This window comes from Molothrus ater, chromosome 4 (genome assembly GCF_012460135.2).
Source record: "Molothrus ater isolate BHLD 08-10-18 breed brown headed cowbird chromosome 4, BPBGC_Mater_1.1, whole genome shotgun sequence".
Classification (NCBI taxonomy): domain Eukaryota; kingdom Metazoa; phylum Chordata; class Aves; order Passeriformes; family Icteridae; genus Molothrus; species Molothrus ater.
In genome coordinates this window covers 21,313,240-21,330,987 of record NC_050481.2, presented here as the reverse complement: position 1 = coordinate 21,330,987, position 17,748 = coordinate 21,313,240, and the positions used below count along the sequence as shown (strand labels likewise).

At 44.8% G+C, this 17,748-nt stretch overlaps 1 protein-coding gene across 5 annotated transcripts in view; it reads right to left on the bottom strand.

Annotated features, from left to right (window-relative positions):
- PDLIM5 (PDZ and LIM domain 5) overlaps positions 1–4,863 on the bottom strand; it is a 126,577-nt gene extending 121,714 nt beyond the window's left edge. For all 5 annotated transcript variants that reach the window (XM_054514687.1, XM_054514686.1, XM_036382460.1 and 2 more), the window contains exons 1-2: positions 4,815–4,863; positions 1,819–1,954 (exon numbers count right to left, since the gene is read on the bottom strand). In XM_054514687.1, coding sequence (XP_054370662.1) covers positions 1,819–1,914 — 96 coding nt within the window. In that variant the 5' untranslated portion in view covers positions 1,915–1,954; positions 4,815–4,863. The remainder of the gene's footprint in view (positions 1–1,818; positions 1,955–4,814) is intronic.
- Between the last annotated feature and the right edge of the window lie 12,885 nt (positions 4,864–17,748).

Below are 17,748 nucleotides of genomic sequence, written 5' to 3'. Positions count from 1 at the left end.
CCCATGAACAAATTAAAGCTCCAAAACCACACCAGACCCTGTCTTTCATTATGTTCTGCTCTTGTGGGCACTGACATTTGTCATTAGGGAATCCCATAACTGAGGCTTTTATAGGTAGCTCTTGAGGCCAATTCCTCCAGGCTACTCCGTGCGACAGCGAATTTGATTCCTGCAATAAAGTTGTAGTCTAGGCTAATTCCAACATATGTTTCCTCTTTTAGATGGGAAGCCTGCTTACAGGCAGGCAGGACTGCACTCTAGATCTCCAGGATAACAAAGGCCTGTACAAAAAAAGTATTACCCTTTCCCAAAGCTGGTAGTTTCACATGGCTGACTGCCTATAGTGCTTAAATGCTAGTCAGTATCACACACAGGACCATGCGCAGGCAAGCTCCTGTGCCTTTGTAAACCCTTGTCATGAAAGCCCTTGTACCACCAAATCAGAGTTCCATCCACATCTCCACTTCAAATTTCTCATTAGTGTACAAGTAACCAGCTACTGAACAAGAAACTGAATTACAGTTCAGCTTTAAAGTCCCTGCAATCCAAGAATAAACTGCCTTTCAACCCCTTATTGTCTCAGATATTAACTGTCCTAATCAGTACCCAGGCATTTCTAAGCTCTCCAGTCTATTTAAGCCATATAAAAAGAATTTTTCAGAGCCAAACTGTACTTTAATTTCACCAGCATAATCTACCAGTGGATAAGATAAGCCAAGACTAAACGAACTGGAAGGGTTTGAAACACTAGTTAAGATTAGCTAAAAATATCACCATGATGCATAAACCCAAATAGAAACCCGCTCCATCTCCCAGGGCAGTATCAATTCTGCCATCCCAACAGGTGTAAAAAATAATTCATCTTTGTCACCAAACTCCACGAAAATGCAGAAGGGAGAGGAGAGCTGATGACAGAGGGGCCATTTGTATATAAATGATTCCACCTGGCTAATCAGATTTAAAGGTGTCAGGGTACAGGGCCATCAAAAGCAAGTCCCTTCACCCAGAGATTTCCAGTGATCCTAGAAATTGAATACTGCAAACTTTGTCCCTATATTTTATGTGCAAAGTGCTTCAGCCATCTGTAAAAGGCTTTGAAACTTAGCCCACAATGAAAGACAAGTCTTGCTGAAAACACAGTTTTAAAGTAGGAAACTAGTTAGACAGTGCTGGGTACAAAGATCATATTTGTTTTGATTTAGTTCCTCAAATCCTTTGAATACCAGTTCAGAGCACATACTCTATAAAACACTCATGAGAAACTGGCACATTCACTCAGGCACGTATGGATGAACTGCTATTTACAACTACTGTCATTTAAGCACTTTTTTTATTACAAATGGTAGTATTTTCAATAACAGGCACCACAAGATCCTCGAGCAGCTAAGAGCTGCTGAATAAACAAGTGTAACACGAGTGACTTTCCCCCCACTGCTTCCCATTTGAAATGCACAGGCTCAGCCCAGCAAAGTAAATTGCTTGTTTCCTGTCAGCCTTCAACCCCTGCATCCCTATTTTCTGGATGGGAACAGCGAAGGGAATTCGAGGGTAATTTCTTTTGTTATTTGAATAAACAAATGCAGATAAAACAACCAGTTCAAATGAACAAGTCCTTCCTAAGCTTTTTTTCTTGGAGCCTTTAAACAATAAAGATTTATTTTCCCCTTTCTATCCCTCACTCCCCGACCCCCAACAGCCCTCCGTGCCACAGGGCAAGTTGAGCCCCAGTGTCTATAATTAATGGCTTTGTCTGAAGGTTGTGGGTTGGCCACAGCATAACAGATACCCACATGCAGGAAAAGAAGCAAATGCACTTACTCGAGAGATAGACAGAGGCACATTGAAATCCTTGCCCCCTTGAAGCCTGAAACCCCAGGGAGCTGGCCCGACCAAAGACACGCTGTAGTTGCTCATGATGTTTGGTATTCACCGACCAAATCCAAAGAACTGATGCCTGCAGAAGAGGATTAGAGATTTAAATTAAAGATGATAAAACCAAAAGGCACTGTCTGCGATTTTGAAAAACTTCTTTCTTTGGCTGTATTCCCCTCCCGCAAAACAGCCAAAAACCCCACACCAGGTCTGTCATGACCTGTGCTTTTATTCCCCATATGTTGTTTCCCTCCATAGCTTAGGAGGAAACAAAACTTTGAGAACTGCCGCTGCCAAAATGTTTGACAACTACTTTTCACTAACAAAACACTGTGTGGAGCAGGGCTGGTAAAACCATCCAGCATTAAAACTCAGCTTAAAAAAAAGTCAATATTGAGACAAGCATGAATTGACAGCATCCCTTAAATCGAAGTATGGAAGACATTAGCACTACTAGCACATTCATTTCTAACAAAATTAGTATCATATGCTGCCCTGTCATCAGCTCAAAGCTTATTTCTAAACACAACAATGCCAAAAGCATCACAACTTTGCAGTTCGTCAGAGGAAAAAGTCCCTGCAACTTTTTTATTTTTATAGCATAGCTTCATAGTGGCAAAACAACATCACAGACAAGACAGGTATTAAAACCAACCCACAAATGAAAGCCGAGAACTACAGCAAAATATCCACAGTCCCGATTTAATGCTGAGGAAGCAAAACCCAAGCATCTCCCTCTCCACAAGCGTGGCTAACAAATTACCTTTAAAAGGCAACTGAGATATTTAAGCGCTGTTCAGCGTCAAAGATAAGGGCTTCAGCTCCACCTCAGATAAGTAATGTTACAATGACATCTTAGGTAGTGGATGCCGTCTATTTTTGTATAGTTGAAGCCCGGCAGGAGCACACCAGGGCAGGCTGGTGTAAGACTACACCGGGGCACAGCCAGATTCCATACTCATATAGGGACATTTAAGGTGGACCTTCAGCCAAGCAGCAGCAGGCGGCTGCAAACCCCACCAAACTCTGAAAAGCCCGGGTTTAGCTGTTCGTACATTGCCGGGGGCCACGTTAGTTTCTCAGAGGCGGTGGATTTTTCCAAATGCAGCCCACCCACAAGGAGCATGAGAGCAGGGCTATCGCACAGCCCCCATCGATGCAAGGATGTCACTCCCCAAGAGTCATCCACAACGCACGTTTTTTTGGGTTGACCTCCTAAAGCAGCAGAGATCCACCCAGACTTTTTTTATTCACACCGACAAAAGTTACTCTGGTTACTCAGGTAACCAGAGCAGGGCTACTGGCATTAGGCAGCACAAGATACATATATATCTATACATAGAGATTATATATATATATATATTATATAGATATACAGAGATATATATATATATATTAGGAAGCAGAATTTGGAGCTTGTACCAGAGGTGCCGGGGTAACCGAGCCATTCCCAATCCACCACTGCCTGCTGGCATCCAGCAAAGGGGCAGCTCCGACCCCAGGCGCTTACTCAACCCACCCTTAAAAACCTCGACAAGCACCAGTGAACAGAAGGGGAAGCACACAAGATTGAGCTCTCCTGAGGCTAAAGAGGAAGAAAAGTACCCGCCAAGTTCGAGCTGGGACTCTTAGGAGGCTTGCTCACCACTAAAGCGAGAACTAAGCTGTTTAATTGCCCCGCACACAGAATCCCTTTAAAAAGAGGATCTGAATTAGTCACAGATTTCTTTCAGCATAAAAATACACATTCTGTTCACTCCCGCTAAATGAAAACCGCTGCAGTGAAGGTCCCTCTAAATTATGAGCTGCAGAAAACCAAGACACATCGACTGACCAGCATACAGTGCAGTTATTTCACACAGGTGAGCAGGCTTTACCTGGCAATTGAAACTACAGCACCTGTGTAGCTTTTTTTTTTTTAACTGAGCATCAACTCGTTACAGCTACAGACCCAGGGAAAAAAAATAATTCTGTTAGGAATTGATACCGTCCTTTTTCATTTGTAGCAACTGGAAATAGGAAGGAAGAAACTGCGCTCTGAAATACCACGCATCACACTCAGCATCACTCATCTTTCCTTTCTCACCCCCTTAATTCTGGTATATCTGCATCTCTAGCCCGACAGATACACTAGGAAGGAACGGCAAACAAAGAAGACCCGCTCCAAGTTTTATTTAACAAATTACTTAAAATGTCCCAGGGCAACAGCCAGAGGGAAACACCGCGAACCACCAACTTCGCTTTACGTGCGGAGCACTGCGCAAACAAACCAGCTAAGGGTGAAACTGTGCAACTTTCCTTTGGACGATCAGACGCTCGGTGCGTCTGGAAGGGGGAATTTCAAATCCCCGGCCGAACGCCGGCCCGGGCTCGGAGCCGCCGGTCCCGCAGCACCAGCGGGGCCCTCCTGACCCGGGGCGGCCGTGCCGGAGGGACGGCACAAGCTCCCGAACACCCCAACACACCCCTCTGCCCACCTCCCCGGGACGAGGAGCCCCACGGGCAGCGCAGGCTGGGACCAGAATTCCCCCCAGGAGCGCTCGGTCTCGGCTCCAGGCGCTCGCACAGCCCAGCCGCTCCAGGGGCAGCCGGCGTGCAGCCCCGCGGGTGCCCCAAAGCGCGGGGCACACCGGGGAGCGGGGCACACCGGAGCCCTGTGCCCGAGCAGCCCTTCGGGCACGGCAGCGCTCGGCTGAGGGCGAGGAGCCCCGCAGGTGTCCCGCAGCCCGGGCTGCCCGAGGCGCTGCCCCGGGGCCGGGCCGTGCCCCCGCCGCACCCCGGCACCCCGCCACCACGGCAAGCTGCGCGCCTTGCTTACAGAAGTTAAATGAAACGAAAATAAGCACAGAGGAGCTTTACAAACCCGCCCAGCCGGCTGACTTTTTGCCTGATTTTCCCCCCCTGGTTATTTTCCATTCGCTTTCTGCCGCCCCGGCACTCACCCGGCGGTGCGGCACAGCGCGGAGAGACGAGGACACCGCAGCGCGTCTGCGAGGCGGCAGCTCCGTCCCCCCGCTCTTGTTTTCACTTCCGTCTGCCGCCGCTCCTCCCCTGGCCCGGCCCGGCCCGGCCCAGCCCTGCCTGGCCGCCGCGGACGGGGCTGCGGAGCGGGACAGGGGGCGGAAAGCCCGCGTGGTGCCCAGGTTAGCCGCGTTGTTTGGGTTGTTTTTTAACAGGGGAGTGCTCCTTTTCGCCCCGCTGTGATTTACGCACACGCAGCTGCGGGCGCACCTGCGAGGCGCAAGGGGCCGCGCCCCGCGTGCCCGTCCTGAGGGAAGGGGTGCGGAGCCGGACAGGGATGGGGGGAAGCCGCTCAGCCTGAAGCGGAGCAGGAGAGCCTACGGAAAGAGGGAGTTTGGCTGATTTAATGTGAGGAATGACAGGGATGTACTCGCCCCCTGAGGACATCAAAGTGGGGGAACGGCGGCGAGGCAGAAGAACTGTTGCAGCTGACAGAAGGCTGGCACAAGAACAAACAGGTATAGAGTAGCCATGCATAAGATCAGCTCCGAAACTGGACGGGATCCGCCAGAAATTAAGGTCTCTAGCACAGCCTCGCTGTAGGAGTGGGTCCATTAAATGAACCAGGTTCTAAGGTGATGCTTGATCGGGTTGTTACAGGACTAATTCTTTAACACGAGGACTGTCCAGCTGGGAATGCAGCTGGGAATCTGTGGAGTGGGGCAGGCAGACTGGGACAGCAGTGCTGGGCCTGCCAGCGCCAGTCACGGCCGCTGCCTTGGGAGAGGCAGGAATGGGGCGAAGATGAAACAGCAGTGGCGCTTCAGAGTCACGTTCAGCTACACACCTCACCTTGGTGAGCCTTGAGGTTCCTGCCAAACTTCACACGACAAGAAGTCATTACAAGTAAAAATGGCTGTGAAAGAATTGTGCATCTAGTTGACAGTACCATTATCAGCTCGATTCAAAGGATTTCAGTACCCTCCTCAAACATGCATTTACTGTGGAGAGGAGTGCAGAAGAAAGCTTAAAATTCTTATTTATCACAGTCCAACACAACACTCAGTCCTCATAATGGACAGCCCTGCCTCACCCCTCTGACCCCAGAGCATTGTCCCTTGCTTTTACTGTCACTTGCACAGCCCTGAGCCTGATTTTGGTCCTGCTGTGCCCATTGCCCTCACAGGCTACCCCAAGAGGAGTACAGGAGCCCTCAGGCTGGAGCTGATGCTGGGTTAGAAGACCTGTGCCCTAAGTGCCTGGATGTGCATGAACCCAGGGCCTGTCTCATCCTCTGAGCCCTGGCTCAGTGAACCTTAACAAGGGGATTTTAACAGTGTTTTAACACTGATCTGTGTGTCTTTAAATGCTACTCAAACAGCATCTCAAAAGGAAAGCATCTAAATCTCCCACTACTGTAGCCAAACCACTCTTTCAGAAATCTTCCTTCCTTAGTCTGCTCTTTTCCTATTAAGTCTCTCCAATCGGGCAAAACTAAAAATCTCTGTTACGCAAACAGACTCTCACATGATTTTAATTCATGGAGGTAAAAGTTACCCAACAGAGGGATTTTTCATTGTGTCACAAGGGCTCTAGGTCACTCTCAAGCTGTTTTATTTATTAGAGTAGAAAAAGCTCCAGGATCCCATGCCCCGGTGTGACTCACATTGTATCTCCAGTGTCAGCATATCCCTGTGCTGCCTGCTTGGGTAGCAATCTGCTCTCAGCTCACCATGGCACACAGCCTGTGGTCCTGCTTGATTTTGCACTTTGCCACGTTAGTGAAAAACATCCTCTTCCACTTCAGTTCTCCCAAAGCCTTCAGCTTTTCCTGTTGGAGAAGCAGCTTGCACATACAGCATCCCAAGACAGTATTACGTTAATTATTCACTACCGAAGAAGGACGTGCAGAGGGACTTTTGCTGCTTGGTGTTGCGGCAGGTTCCAGCCCCGGCAAGCCTGCCTGCAATCTGCTCCACACCCACCCATCGCAGCAAGGCCAGTGCCACTCCCAGAGCAAAGCTGGCAGTCTCATCTTTAGGTCCGTCATCACTTTTCTGTGGCGTGATCGGTTTGTAACAAGTGAATCTGTTTTCCTTTGCCTCCAGACACAGGGCACAGAAATAGAGGCAACTCATTAGCTCGAGATCGCTCCATTCTTGGTCGCTTTTCAAATATTCTCCTCTTTGAGAGAAAGCTTTTCATTAAGATGAATAGCAAAATTAGAGATAGTAAGCCGAGCAAGAAACCTCAGCAGCAGCTAGAACTGTGGCCTGCCTGTTCTTCCTACCACTACGGGATTTTAGACAGAGCTTGCATTTTCCCCTCAGAACAAGGAAGGAAAGAGTCTGGAAATTAATTAAATGCAGTAGTCAGCTAGCCAGGAAGATACAGCCTATGTCAGAATTACTCAGGCACTTAAGTCTCCTTTAAATGCTAATGAAATGCCTTAGGTGCCTGGTAATGGGCACTACAAAACTGACAGAGAATATCACCTGCGGTGGTGAAGTAGAGAAAGGTACTTGTAAATGGGAAAAGTAGCCCATAAATTCTGAACAGATTAACAATGCACAGTCTAATTATTTTTAATTAAACACCGCTTAATGTAACATTACCTTTCTGTGTGCTAAAATATTGAACTACAAGCTGTGCTTTTACTGCACTGCTACTTTCACTTTTGCTTTCCTTCCAAAGGTAAAGCTAGTGTAAATATTTACATTCAGTGTATAACTGCTGTTCAGCACAAAGTAATCCTCTCTCTAATGAGGTTAATGTGAATATCATCTAGAGCATAACAGCTTATTTCCAGTTCCAAGATAGCTCTGCGGCCAAAAACTACAATAAATTAGATAATTTCTATGTGTTTCTGAGAAGCAGGGGCTGCAGTCAACTTTTGACAGGGCAAGCTGTTACACGTTGGTCACAGTGAAGCCCAAACCACCTAGAACTGGTATCACAGAAGAACTTTTGTTTTTCTGTTTGTTTGGTGTTTTGTGGTTTTGTTGCTTGTTTTGTTCTGTTTTTCCTGTCCTGTTTTGGAAAGATAGCCTGTGCTGAATTGCATCCTCTCTCATACATCCTGTCCACCACAATAAGCCCAGTTAGCTCAAAGACTTCTTTGCGTGGGAGGAGCCATGTGGCTGGGCAGAGTGGCTGGCAGGAGGTTCAGCATCCAGCCAGCTGGGCAGCTACACCCACCCAATTCACCTTGGGACATTTTTGTCAGCCAAAATAAACCCCATGGTCAAGTTTTCTCTTACTTGTCACCTTTTTTTTCACCTCTTAGAGCCCTGTTCTCCCCACAGCTGTGCTGACCATCTTCACCACTTATCATCAGCTCATTTTCTCACAGAGCATGTTTTCTTGTGTTACTTCTGCTGGAGCTGTGTCCTCTCTGGCAGCAGTTTGTTCCCCATCTCGGTGATCAGGACAGCTTTTAAACCTGCAGTTTTCATCAGATTGAAAAGTTAACCGTGTTGGTGTTCCCACTCTAGCCATTGAAGCTCTTAATGTTGTAAATGGATTTATTAGTATTTTTTATACCCTGATTTTTTTTTTATTTTAGCTAATCAAGCCTTCTTTAGTTTTTATTTATTGATGCTTTTCTTTGTAAAGAGAAATTAATATTTACTAATAAAATACTTTCTTATTTACAGTGTCTCTAGAATCTTGGTAAATTGGATAAACAGAGGAAATGTATGTTATTACTGGACTCCTTTGTAGTGACTGAGGAGACACATTGGAGCCTGGTCAGTCCTAGCTCTAAGCAAGGAATATCTGTTTTGTTCCCTCCTCCTCAGGTAAAAGAAGGACCACCTATGTGGATGCCACAGCCCATGCCACAGGTTAAACATTTCTACTTTGTGTGTCCAAACCAATGAAACAGCAACTAAACCTCTTCATTCCAGGAAACACAATTAACCTTTTCAGAAGCTTAAGGTTATCTTCTTATCACATTAAACATGGCCCACTTTAGGGACTGAAATCAAACTGAAGCTTCTCAAAACGTCACAGCCTGAACAGCTTCATCCTCACAGCCCTGCTGTAAGGCATTAGCCTCATTTTACAGATGGTGACCAGAGGCAATAAACATTTATACATGCAAGGAATCAACTGTCAAAGAATTGAAACCAGTTCTTCCAAATTCCTTCACCGCTACTAACAACTAACTTCTGATTACTCTACCCCAGGCTGACACAGCCCTTTCTACTTCAAATGGAGCAATACATGGGAAGAAAAAAAGGAGGGGAAAAATGTCAGATTTCATCGTCACCATTTTTGACAGAATTATGAGAGTAATACCTTCAATTATCCCTGTTCTTACCTTGAAGCAAGCTGCCTGCCCTGATTTCCTTTTCCTTAATGGCAAGGAATGGTTAATGCAGAAACCTGTGACTTGGTGTGGTTTAATTACAGTCCATCAGCTGTGCAGGAAGGGCTTGTTGAGTGATGGCTTTGAGCTATGTTTGAGATCCACCACGAATACCAATTAAGCAGGGTTTGGCAGGTAAACAGCCAAACTCTCAGAGTGATCCTTGCAGTTATTTATATTATTTAATGCCCCCAGAGAGGAGCTGCAGCTTTGCCCTTAGACTGGCGTGTGAGTGTGCGATGGATTGCCTTGGTGAGGAAGGCAGCGGGTGCAAGCTGCAGCAGGAAGAGCCTGGCAGGGCGGGAGCAGCCAGGCACAGGGGTTTGGATAGGGGGCACAGCAGGGGAGCAGGCAGCTCCCCTGCTTTATTCCTAGCAGCACCACTCACTCACAAAAGCACAGGCTTTTTATAGGGTCTGTTCTGCTGCTCAGCCTGAGCACCCAGCAGATGCCCAGGTTTGGGGCTCCCCCACATCATCCTCAAGTCCAAGCCCTTCAGCCAGCTCACACAACTGAACTGGTACAAAAATGAACATAGGCCAAAGCAGTGACACCCCACTGTATCAGCAGGTCTAACAATACATTTACAAGTGTTTGGAAGAAAACTAAGGGGGGAAAAAATCAACTTTGCCCTGGATTTTATAACTGCTTAGGTAAAGCCATACAAAAATCTGTGCATACAGAGAAACCTCTCTAGGCCTCTGTAACCACCTCTAGAGTTGTTTGGGTTTTTTTTCCCCAGAGAACTACAAAACAGGCATGAGGGCAGTAAGATCAGAGAACATGTTCAGGAGATCTTATTTTAACTGCTGCCCACATAAAATATTATATCAACTAATAGCTATTCCCACAGTAAATAAAATACAGGTAAACTTTACTGACAGAGGAGAACAGCAGGAAAAAAAAAATAAACAGCCACCAGAGAAGCTTGTATTTATACATCTTAAGAATTTAAACCAAATTTATACCCACCAGTGTCATATTTATGTGTGAATTGTTTTGCGATGATTTATTTGTGAAAACACCAGTTCCTTGTTGACTTTGCAAGGTTGGCTGCCACATAGATCTGGGTGTCAGCCCCAGAAGACTGAAACCCTGCATTGTGCTGATATTTTTTGTTAAAATAAATCAAGATGAGCAAGAGGGGCAGAAGGGACCACAGAAGCACCTCTCGCTGTCAGAAACAGTTGTGCCTTCCCTGGGTGGATCCAGGAGCCATCAAGCCTGAGCCTTTTCCTCCTGAAATGCTACAGCATTTCTTCCCAAATGAATTTACATCTCAGAAGTGCTTGTGCTTTTCTGGTCCCAGCTGTTCCCATCAGAAGGCTGTTCTTTCCTCTGTTTGTTCTAATGGCCAGCAACCTGCATCTTATTTCCAGACTAAGTTTAGTCACATATGGGTTTAAATAGTTCTCCCTCACTGCTGTTTGACTCCTGGGTATTTTTAGAGGGAAACCATATCCCCTGTCAACCTTCATTTTTCCTGGGCTGAACAAGCCGAGGTCGCCTCGGCCTCCATTTGTAAGGAAAGACTGTGGCACTCCTGGTGATCTCAGTAGCCTTTCTTACACCTGTTCGGATTTGTATTTTCCATGAGCATGAGACATCAAAATCGTATGAGTGTGCTAAGGACACCTTACTGATGTCATCTTCTGCCATGGATTTAGTGTTTCCACTGGAAACATTTTGATTGACATGTCCCAGAATGACATTTCCTTCTCCAAAGAAAACCGTAATGGTGCTCCAAAGGTGCTGGAGAATTGCCCAGTTGATTATTTTTTTCCTATTTTTCTCCTATTTTCAGTTTACTGTTAAATTGTAGCCATATGTGAGCTTTTCTTATCCATGCTTCTGAATTCAATTCCATTACATGGTTGTTCTTCCCATAAGATTTTTCAGATCTTCCTCCCTCCTGATAGGGCCTCCCAACTTCTGTCATCCACAGATGTCATTAGCAAACTTGCAGTCTTTGTGCCCAGTTTACTGTGAGAATGTTAAGCAGGAAAACTTTCAAGACCTTTTAATTTACAACCATATATTTATATAATTATATACAAATATGCAAACAAACTCCATTAACTACCTTTCTGCATCATACTTCTTGTTGCAGTCTTCCCTGCTGCAGTCTTCCTGCTCACCTGGCAGGAAAATGAATGGCTTTGGCAGTGTGAGGATTGAAGCAGAACATCCGATGCTGTCCTGAAGCCCAGATGAGTGAAACCTGCCACATTGACTTTGTTTATAACCTCAGTGACTGGACAGCTGTGAGGTTATAGTCTGACACAGGCTGCCCTTGGCAAGAGCAAGAAGCCGCGCTGGGAGGAAAGTGCAGAAGTGCTGTGAGCTCTGTCTGGAGAGATGTTCAGACCAGAGCCACAGGAGTCAAAGACTGCTAAGAGGTCTGAGCAGAGATGGAAACAGAGAGAGCCAGTATTAAATTACATTTCACGATGTCTTAGACGCAGAACATCATTTTGCTGCTCCTTGCATGGCAGCAGAAGCAGAGCACTTAGCAGGGTCATAGAGTCACAGATTAGTTTTGGTTGGAAGGGATCTTAAAAGGTCATCTAGTCCAGCCCCCCTGCAATGAACGGGCACATCTTCATCTAAATCAGGTTGCTGAGACCCCTGTTTGTTTCAAAACAGGATAGGGAATAAAAGAAAGATGGAGAAACAGTATTTTAGAGTTTAAGGCTGTTAAAGCAAGGGTAAAACAGTCTCTTAGACAATTTAAGGAAAGTGGAGAAGAAAGAAAAAGCTGTTGTTGAATTATTTCTCATCCATGCTTCCTATGAGCAAGGTGGTCACCTAACCTGGATAAATCAAACCTATGGATAGGTCAGTTGGTCTCTGAGCTTATTTACTATACCCACATATGGAAAAACGTACCAGCCGCTTCCTGTAGAGGTCAGGCTATATATAAACAACTGCAAGTGAAGCAGGACCTGATGCAATTGGCTCTAAGAGCTGCCTTTCCACAGTGTCTGTGCAGCTGCAGGTGGGACGTGGAGTCACATCAATCAATCCAGGGTTAAACAGGAGCTGACAGTACTTTGGAGGAACATGAAGTGCCTGCAACCTATTAGCTGGGCACACGTCTGCACTTTCCGTCTCTTTGCACGAGAACCACCCTCCAAAGCACAGTGAAACAATCCTCTCAAAACTTTCACTCTAAAGAATACATGGGAGTGGCAGAACAGTGACATCAATCGTTTTAGGCACAGTGTACCTGTTGAAATGCATGACACAGGTTTCACAGCAGTACCTGCAGGGTCTGTGCTAAGTGACAGAAAAATATATTAGAGACTAGTTAAAGAAACAGCTTGAAAACAGCTTGAAGGAGGAAACAGTGAAAATGAGAGGGAGAAGAGTGAAAAGTTCCAGCCACCACCTATTGCGTCTAAACTCACATTGTTTCTAAAAATACAAAAGCAGAAAGCTGGTAGGAAATGTTGATGCCAGAAAGCTTTCAGCAAGTAAAGGACCATGCTGGTGCCCAGTGTAAAACTGAGCCTCCAGAGCTCCGGGATTCGATCTGACAGCCGTGTCCTAATGCCACTGCTCAGCTCCACCTCAGCTTGACCAAAACTTCAAAGCCTATTAAAATCAAGTAGGAACTTTCTGTGGCTCTGGCTCCTAGGTTTAAAATTGGCACTGGGCTTTGTCTCGCATTTCACCTCCTCCCCAGCCCTGTAGCTCGATACCCCTCGTTAGCCTGCTCGGGATGGTTTGTGTCCCTCTCTCCGGAGAGCATTTGTCACCCGGGACTGCTCCAGCCCCTGCTTACTTTGCCGAGAAGGAATTTTGGCAGCAATTAGCTGAAATGAGTTTCGGGACCTTCTGCCTGTTTGTTTGACCTCTGAAAGTAGGTGGCTAATTCAAGGACAATGGAAGCTGTCGTGTTACCTGTTCCCAGCATGAAATCAATCAGGGGAGAGCGGGAGTGAAGTCAGCCTTTCTGTTTTGATAAGAGGGTGTCCAAAGATCCCTGGAATGAGTGGAACTCCAGCAGCCACTTGGGCACAGGACCGCCTGGCCTGCTATTTATACACCCGGGGGCAGGGCTGGGGAACAAAGTGGTTCTTCTGCTCCTGTTTTTTTTTTATTTGCCTGAAACTGAAGGGGAAGGGCACAGCTCATGGCTTTCATCACCCAGAAGTATGCATGGGCAATTTTTTCCTTTTTTCCTTTATAGTGGGGAAAAATAGTGTTACCAGAATAGCCTTGTGTCATCTATCTTATATATGTATTTATATAATATTCTATATAATATATATATTAATATTATATATATATATATATATATATAATCCTTAGATGTCTAAGATTGTATAAACTTTCAGAAACAGAATCTCTGTAAAGACAACATTTAGCAAAATGAAAAATGAATCCAGTATCCCATGTGTAATGATGATGCACCTCTCCAGGTGCCAGCAAACAGAAGATGGCTTCACTCAGGAAGTGGTTGCCTTAATGACACAGAGGGACAAGGATATCAAAGTAGGACAGCTGAGAGAGACATGAGTTCATATTTTATATGGCAAAAGCCAAAGTAATGACATTTTGTGGAGTTTAATTCACATGTAGAACTATGTTTGGAATTCAGTTATACACATATTTGTGCTAAGCCCCTTAGGAAGCAGATCCAAGTCATCCCAATGTTTGGAATTTTTTAAACTGGTTGGAGACATAACTTAGTCATTTCAGTGGCTTTTGCCTTTGAGGAAGGGAGCAGTAGCACATTTCATTTAGAAGTGCCCTTTTCCTGTTGACAGAGATAAGCCCCAAGAGAGCCTCATCCAATTCTGTGTGCTAAATATGACAGAAAAGAGTCTTTGGGAAAAGAAGTCCAGCACAAGACCCTGGGGAACGCTAATTGCAAGCTTATTTTAAGCATCTTGCATGTTCTGAATAGTTTACAAGGCTGTTCCAGTTGCTGAGAAGTTAGAAGTCTTGGTAATAAAGACTCTTGGGAAACTGATCCATCAGTTTTACAAGTTTACAGTGCTGCTGGAAAAGGGCCAGTGAGCTGGTCCCTGGAAATGAATGAAATATTTCTCTATTACCTCATATAGCTTGCAACACCGTGGTAGCTGAGTAACTTGCAAGTATTACTGCATTCACCCTTGCAGTATCTGAATAATCCAGGGAAATACAAGTGCAAGCAGCTATAAAAATATTTCCACTTCTCTTTTTTGGGCAAGGTTTCCACCACTCCTAGCCCAGCAGGGGAAAATCTCAAAAAACTCCCTCCATGGGGCACAACCACATCCTAAGCATGGACCCTGTTCCTTCCCCCACCCCAGACTGCTCCCAGGCCTCTGCTAACGGGGCAGCAATGCTCACCTAAGCTCAGTTTGTTTCTCACTGGGCTAGTCAGGAGATCATGACAATTTTCTGTGGAGACAGAGGCACATAAAAGAATTACCAGATTAGCCTCTATGGGCTGGTTTCCCTCATCCCACAAACCTTTGGGACTGAGACATGAATCCAACATGTGGCAAGTGACACTTGGGAGCCATAGATGCTTTTCATTAATAGCTACATGACCTATAACTCTGGCCTTCTCATAGATTATTGCCATTATGCTATTCTTAACATTAGCAGTCACTGGGTATATATCTATGTTTTCAAACAAAAGCATGGCTCCAGCCCAGAGATTCTTTGCAAAACAATTTGCTGCTCCTTCCCCCTCCACCTCCTCTTTTCCTTCCCTCTCCACCCATAAAATTCACATCCAAATTCAGTTATCTCTCTTTATCTGACAGGAAGTGCCAAAGGAAAAAAAATAATCAATGATAGATTTAAGAAAATAATATATCATGTATGCAGTACATACACACCACAAAACATTTTACAATGCCATAATCCAAAATATGTGCTAGGAGTAGGCTAATCAGACTTATTTCAAAATAGCTGATTAGAAGGAAAAAATACAAGAAGGGCTGATTGCAAACAGAGAGAACAGAGTACATTTTCCATGTCTCACCAAAACCTTTGCAAAAAATCACTTCTAACCATATCTGTTTACAAGAAGGGAAAACATCATGAGAAATGACTTTTTTCCTTCTTGCACAAATCAGAACTTGACTTGAGAAACAATACACCCTGTCCTGCAGCATTAACCTTACAGCCTCGGGCACTCGATTGAAATGCCTCACAAGGCAAACAAACGCTTCTGGAGAGAACCACCTCCTTATCTATTCGTAGAGAAAGGAAGAGGGAGAGGATGAGTGACGGCAGGAAACTCACATTTCATTCCAGTGACGAATTTTGACCAGCCTTTCATTCCTTGCACTGGAGATGCAAGTGCTTAAGAGAGCCACAAAGACAGGGATGAGTGTACACATCTCCTTTTAAGCACTAGGGAAGCTCTTTTTGGCAAATAAACGTGTTTCCACTGTTGCTCAGTCATCAGGATCACCAGACAGAGGGCGTGGGCTTATGTTTTTTCTTTTTTGGGGTCTGTCTAGCCAGAGTTTTGCATAACTTCCTCCACCCTGTTTCACTCATCTTTCTGCAAGTATTTGAGCAGTTCATCTGCATAGTGCTCTGTCTGACCTTCCCAGTGATTTCTTGGGAAGTCAGGAATGCACTGATCCCTGGGTAGGCACACAACAAACCCAGGGGCTGAGGCGGGTCCCTGTGCTGCCAGGGACAGCTCTCATCACAAGTGCCAGCTAGTAGGGCTGAATTCAGCAAGGTGGCCACACCAAACTGTGACTGCCAAAACTGGGAACATCCCTAGCAGCCAGGGATTGTAGTCAGTCACTTGAGATCCTGTTAGTAAGGTCTGACTTAAGAGAAAACGTGTGGGGATAAGAGTGAGCCATATATAGTTATTTCAAGCCCTGAAATATGCAGGACTGTAAATAAGCTTTTCATATAATGGAGGTGGATACAGATGTCAATGAAAACCAAGAAAAAATGAAGCATATTTGCAAAAAAAAAAAAAAAAAAAAGGTGCTGTCAGACTCACTCCACAGCTCTCCTGGATACAAGAGTTCCTTTGCCAGATTGTGGAAATGAAATAGATTTTATCTCCCTAAAGTTCAGTAAAACATCAGATCAAGGACTGCCTGGTAAGCTATAAAACAAACTGCAAGAAAATGGGATGGCTAAAAAAAAAAAAATTAAGTTGGTAAAATCCTCCAAAAACTAGGGATTTAAAAGAAATTAATGTCTGTAAAAGTGTTAAGGTATGCATGGGATTGCAGGAGGGCTTCTTGCAGAGTTACTAAGAGTAAATTTTGAAACAGAAAGTATTAGATGTCCCATTGGCTGTGCTAATGCCAAAAATCTGTTTTCTTATTTTTGATGATAAATAACCGTAGAGGGGTTTTTCTATCCCAGAGAGAGGGTGGAATAAATTTAGGGTGGATATTGGCAGCCTTGCAAGACTGAAATCTTGGAGCAAACTCCAGAGCAGCTGGGACAAGGCAACATCACTGGTGCTTCTGGATGGTGTTTAGTCTCTTTACAAAGGACTGAGTGATATGAGCAGAATAGGAAAGTAGCAAAGAAGGCTATGCAACACAAGTCACCTTGCTGTAGAAGAAATCAAATATAAAGGAAATGTATGAATAATTTTATATTATCACTTTGTCTTAAAAACATGTGATATTGAATACAATCTTTAATCCTTGAAACTTTTGAAATAGCAGGAATAAATTACTGGTTTATGGCCTTTTGCCCTTCCCCAAGTCTTTGGAAAGTATCCATTTCTCTAGCTAAGGACAAGATATTGGATGTAGCATTCCAGTAGCGATCATTTTTCACATTCAGTTAAATTCCAATGGCTACACACCTCTCTTAACCCTAGCTAAGTTAAAAGAAAGAGCTAAAGCAAGAAGAAGATTTAATAAAAGTAACATTGCATCAGGTGCACAAACTTCCAGGAACAGCTAAAATTTACAGACAGAGTCATGGATTTTGGCAGAGCACTGGCATGTTTTGATGAGATCACCAAAGGTGTTAAGTGACTGCAAGACATGTATTCGATTATCTCTTAGATTTATAGAGGATTTGCTTGCTTGGAAAGAATTTTTAGAATGATTGGCATACACAATTTGTGTAAGCTAATGGTGTTGGGATTTTATATACAATTCTATTTATATACAAACTGGGGGGAGTTCTGCTCCTTGATCTAAGCTCCCACGTAGGCAGGGGGTCAGAGTGTCCATTTGCTCCCTGCACATTCGTTTGGACAGAACTCCACAGCAAGTGCCAAAAGATCCCACATCAGAAGGGCAGTGTTTTACTCCTGCTGTAGACTCTCAGAGACCCAGTCAACAACCAGCATGGCAATAATCAAACTGCTCCAGTGAGAAATGGCACAGGCCAGCAAGGAACTGAGCAGGATTTACTCTCAGCCTTTATGTAATGGATGCAGAAAACTTTGTGTACCCTTGTTCTAAGAATAGCCCCCCCAGTGACGAAGGGGATTGAATGGAAAGATAGCTGTAGACCCTTAATGCTTTAAAAAGCATCTCACAGTCTCTGAGTGTCTATTTATTTGCTCGTCCTCATCTTTCACTTCCACT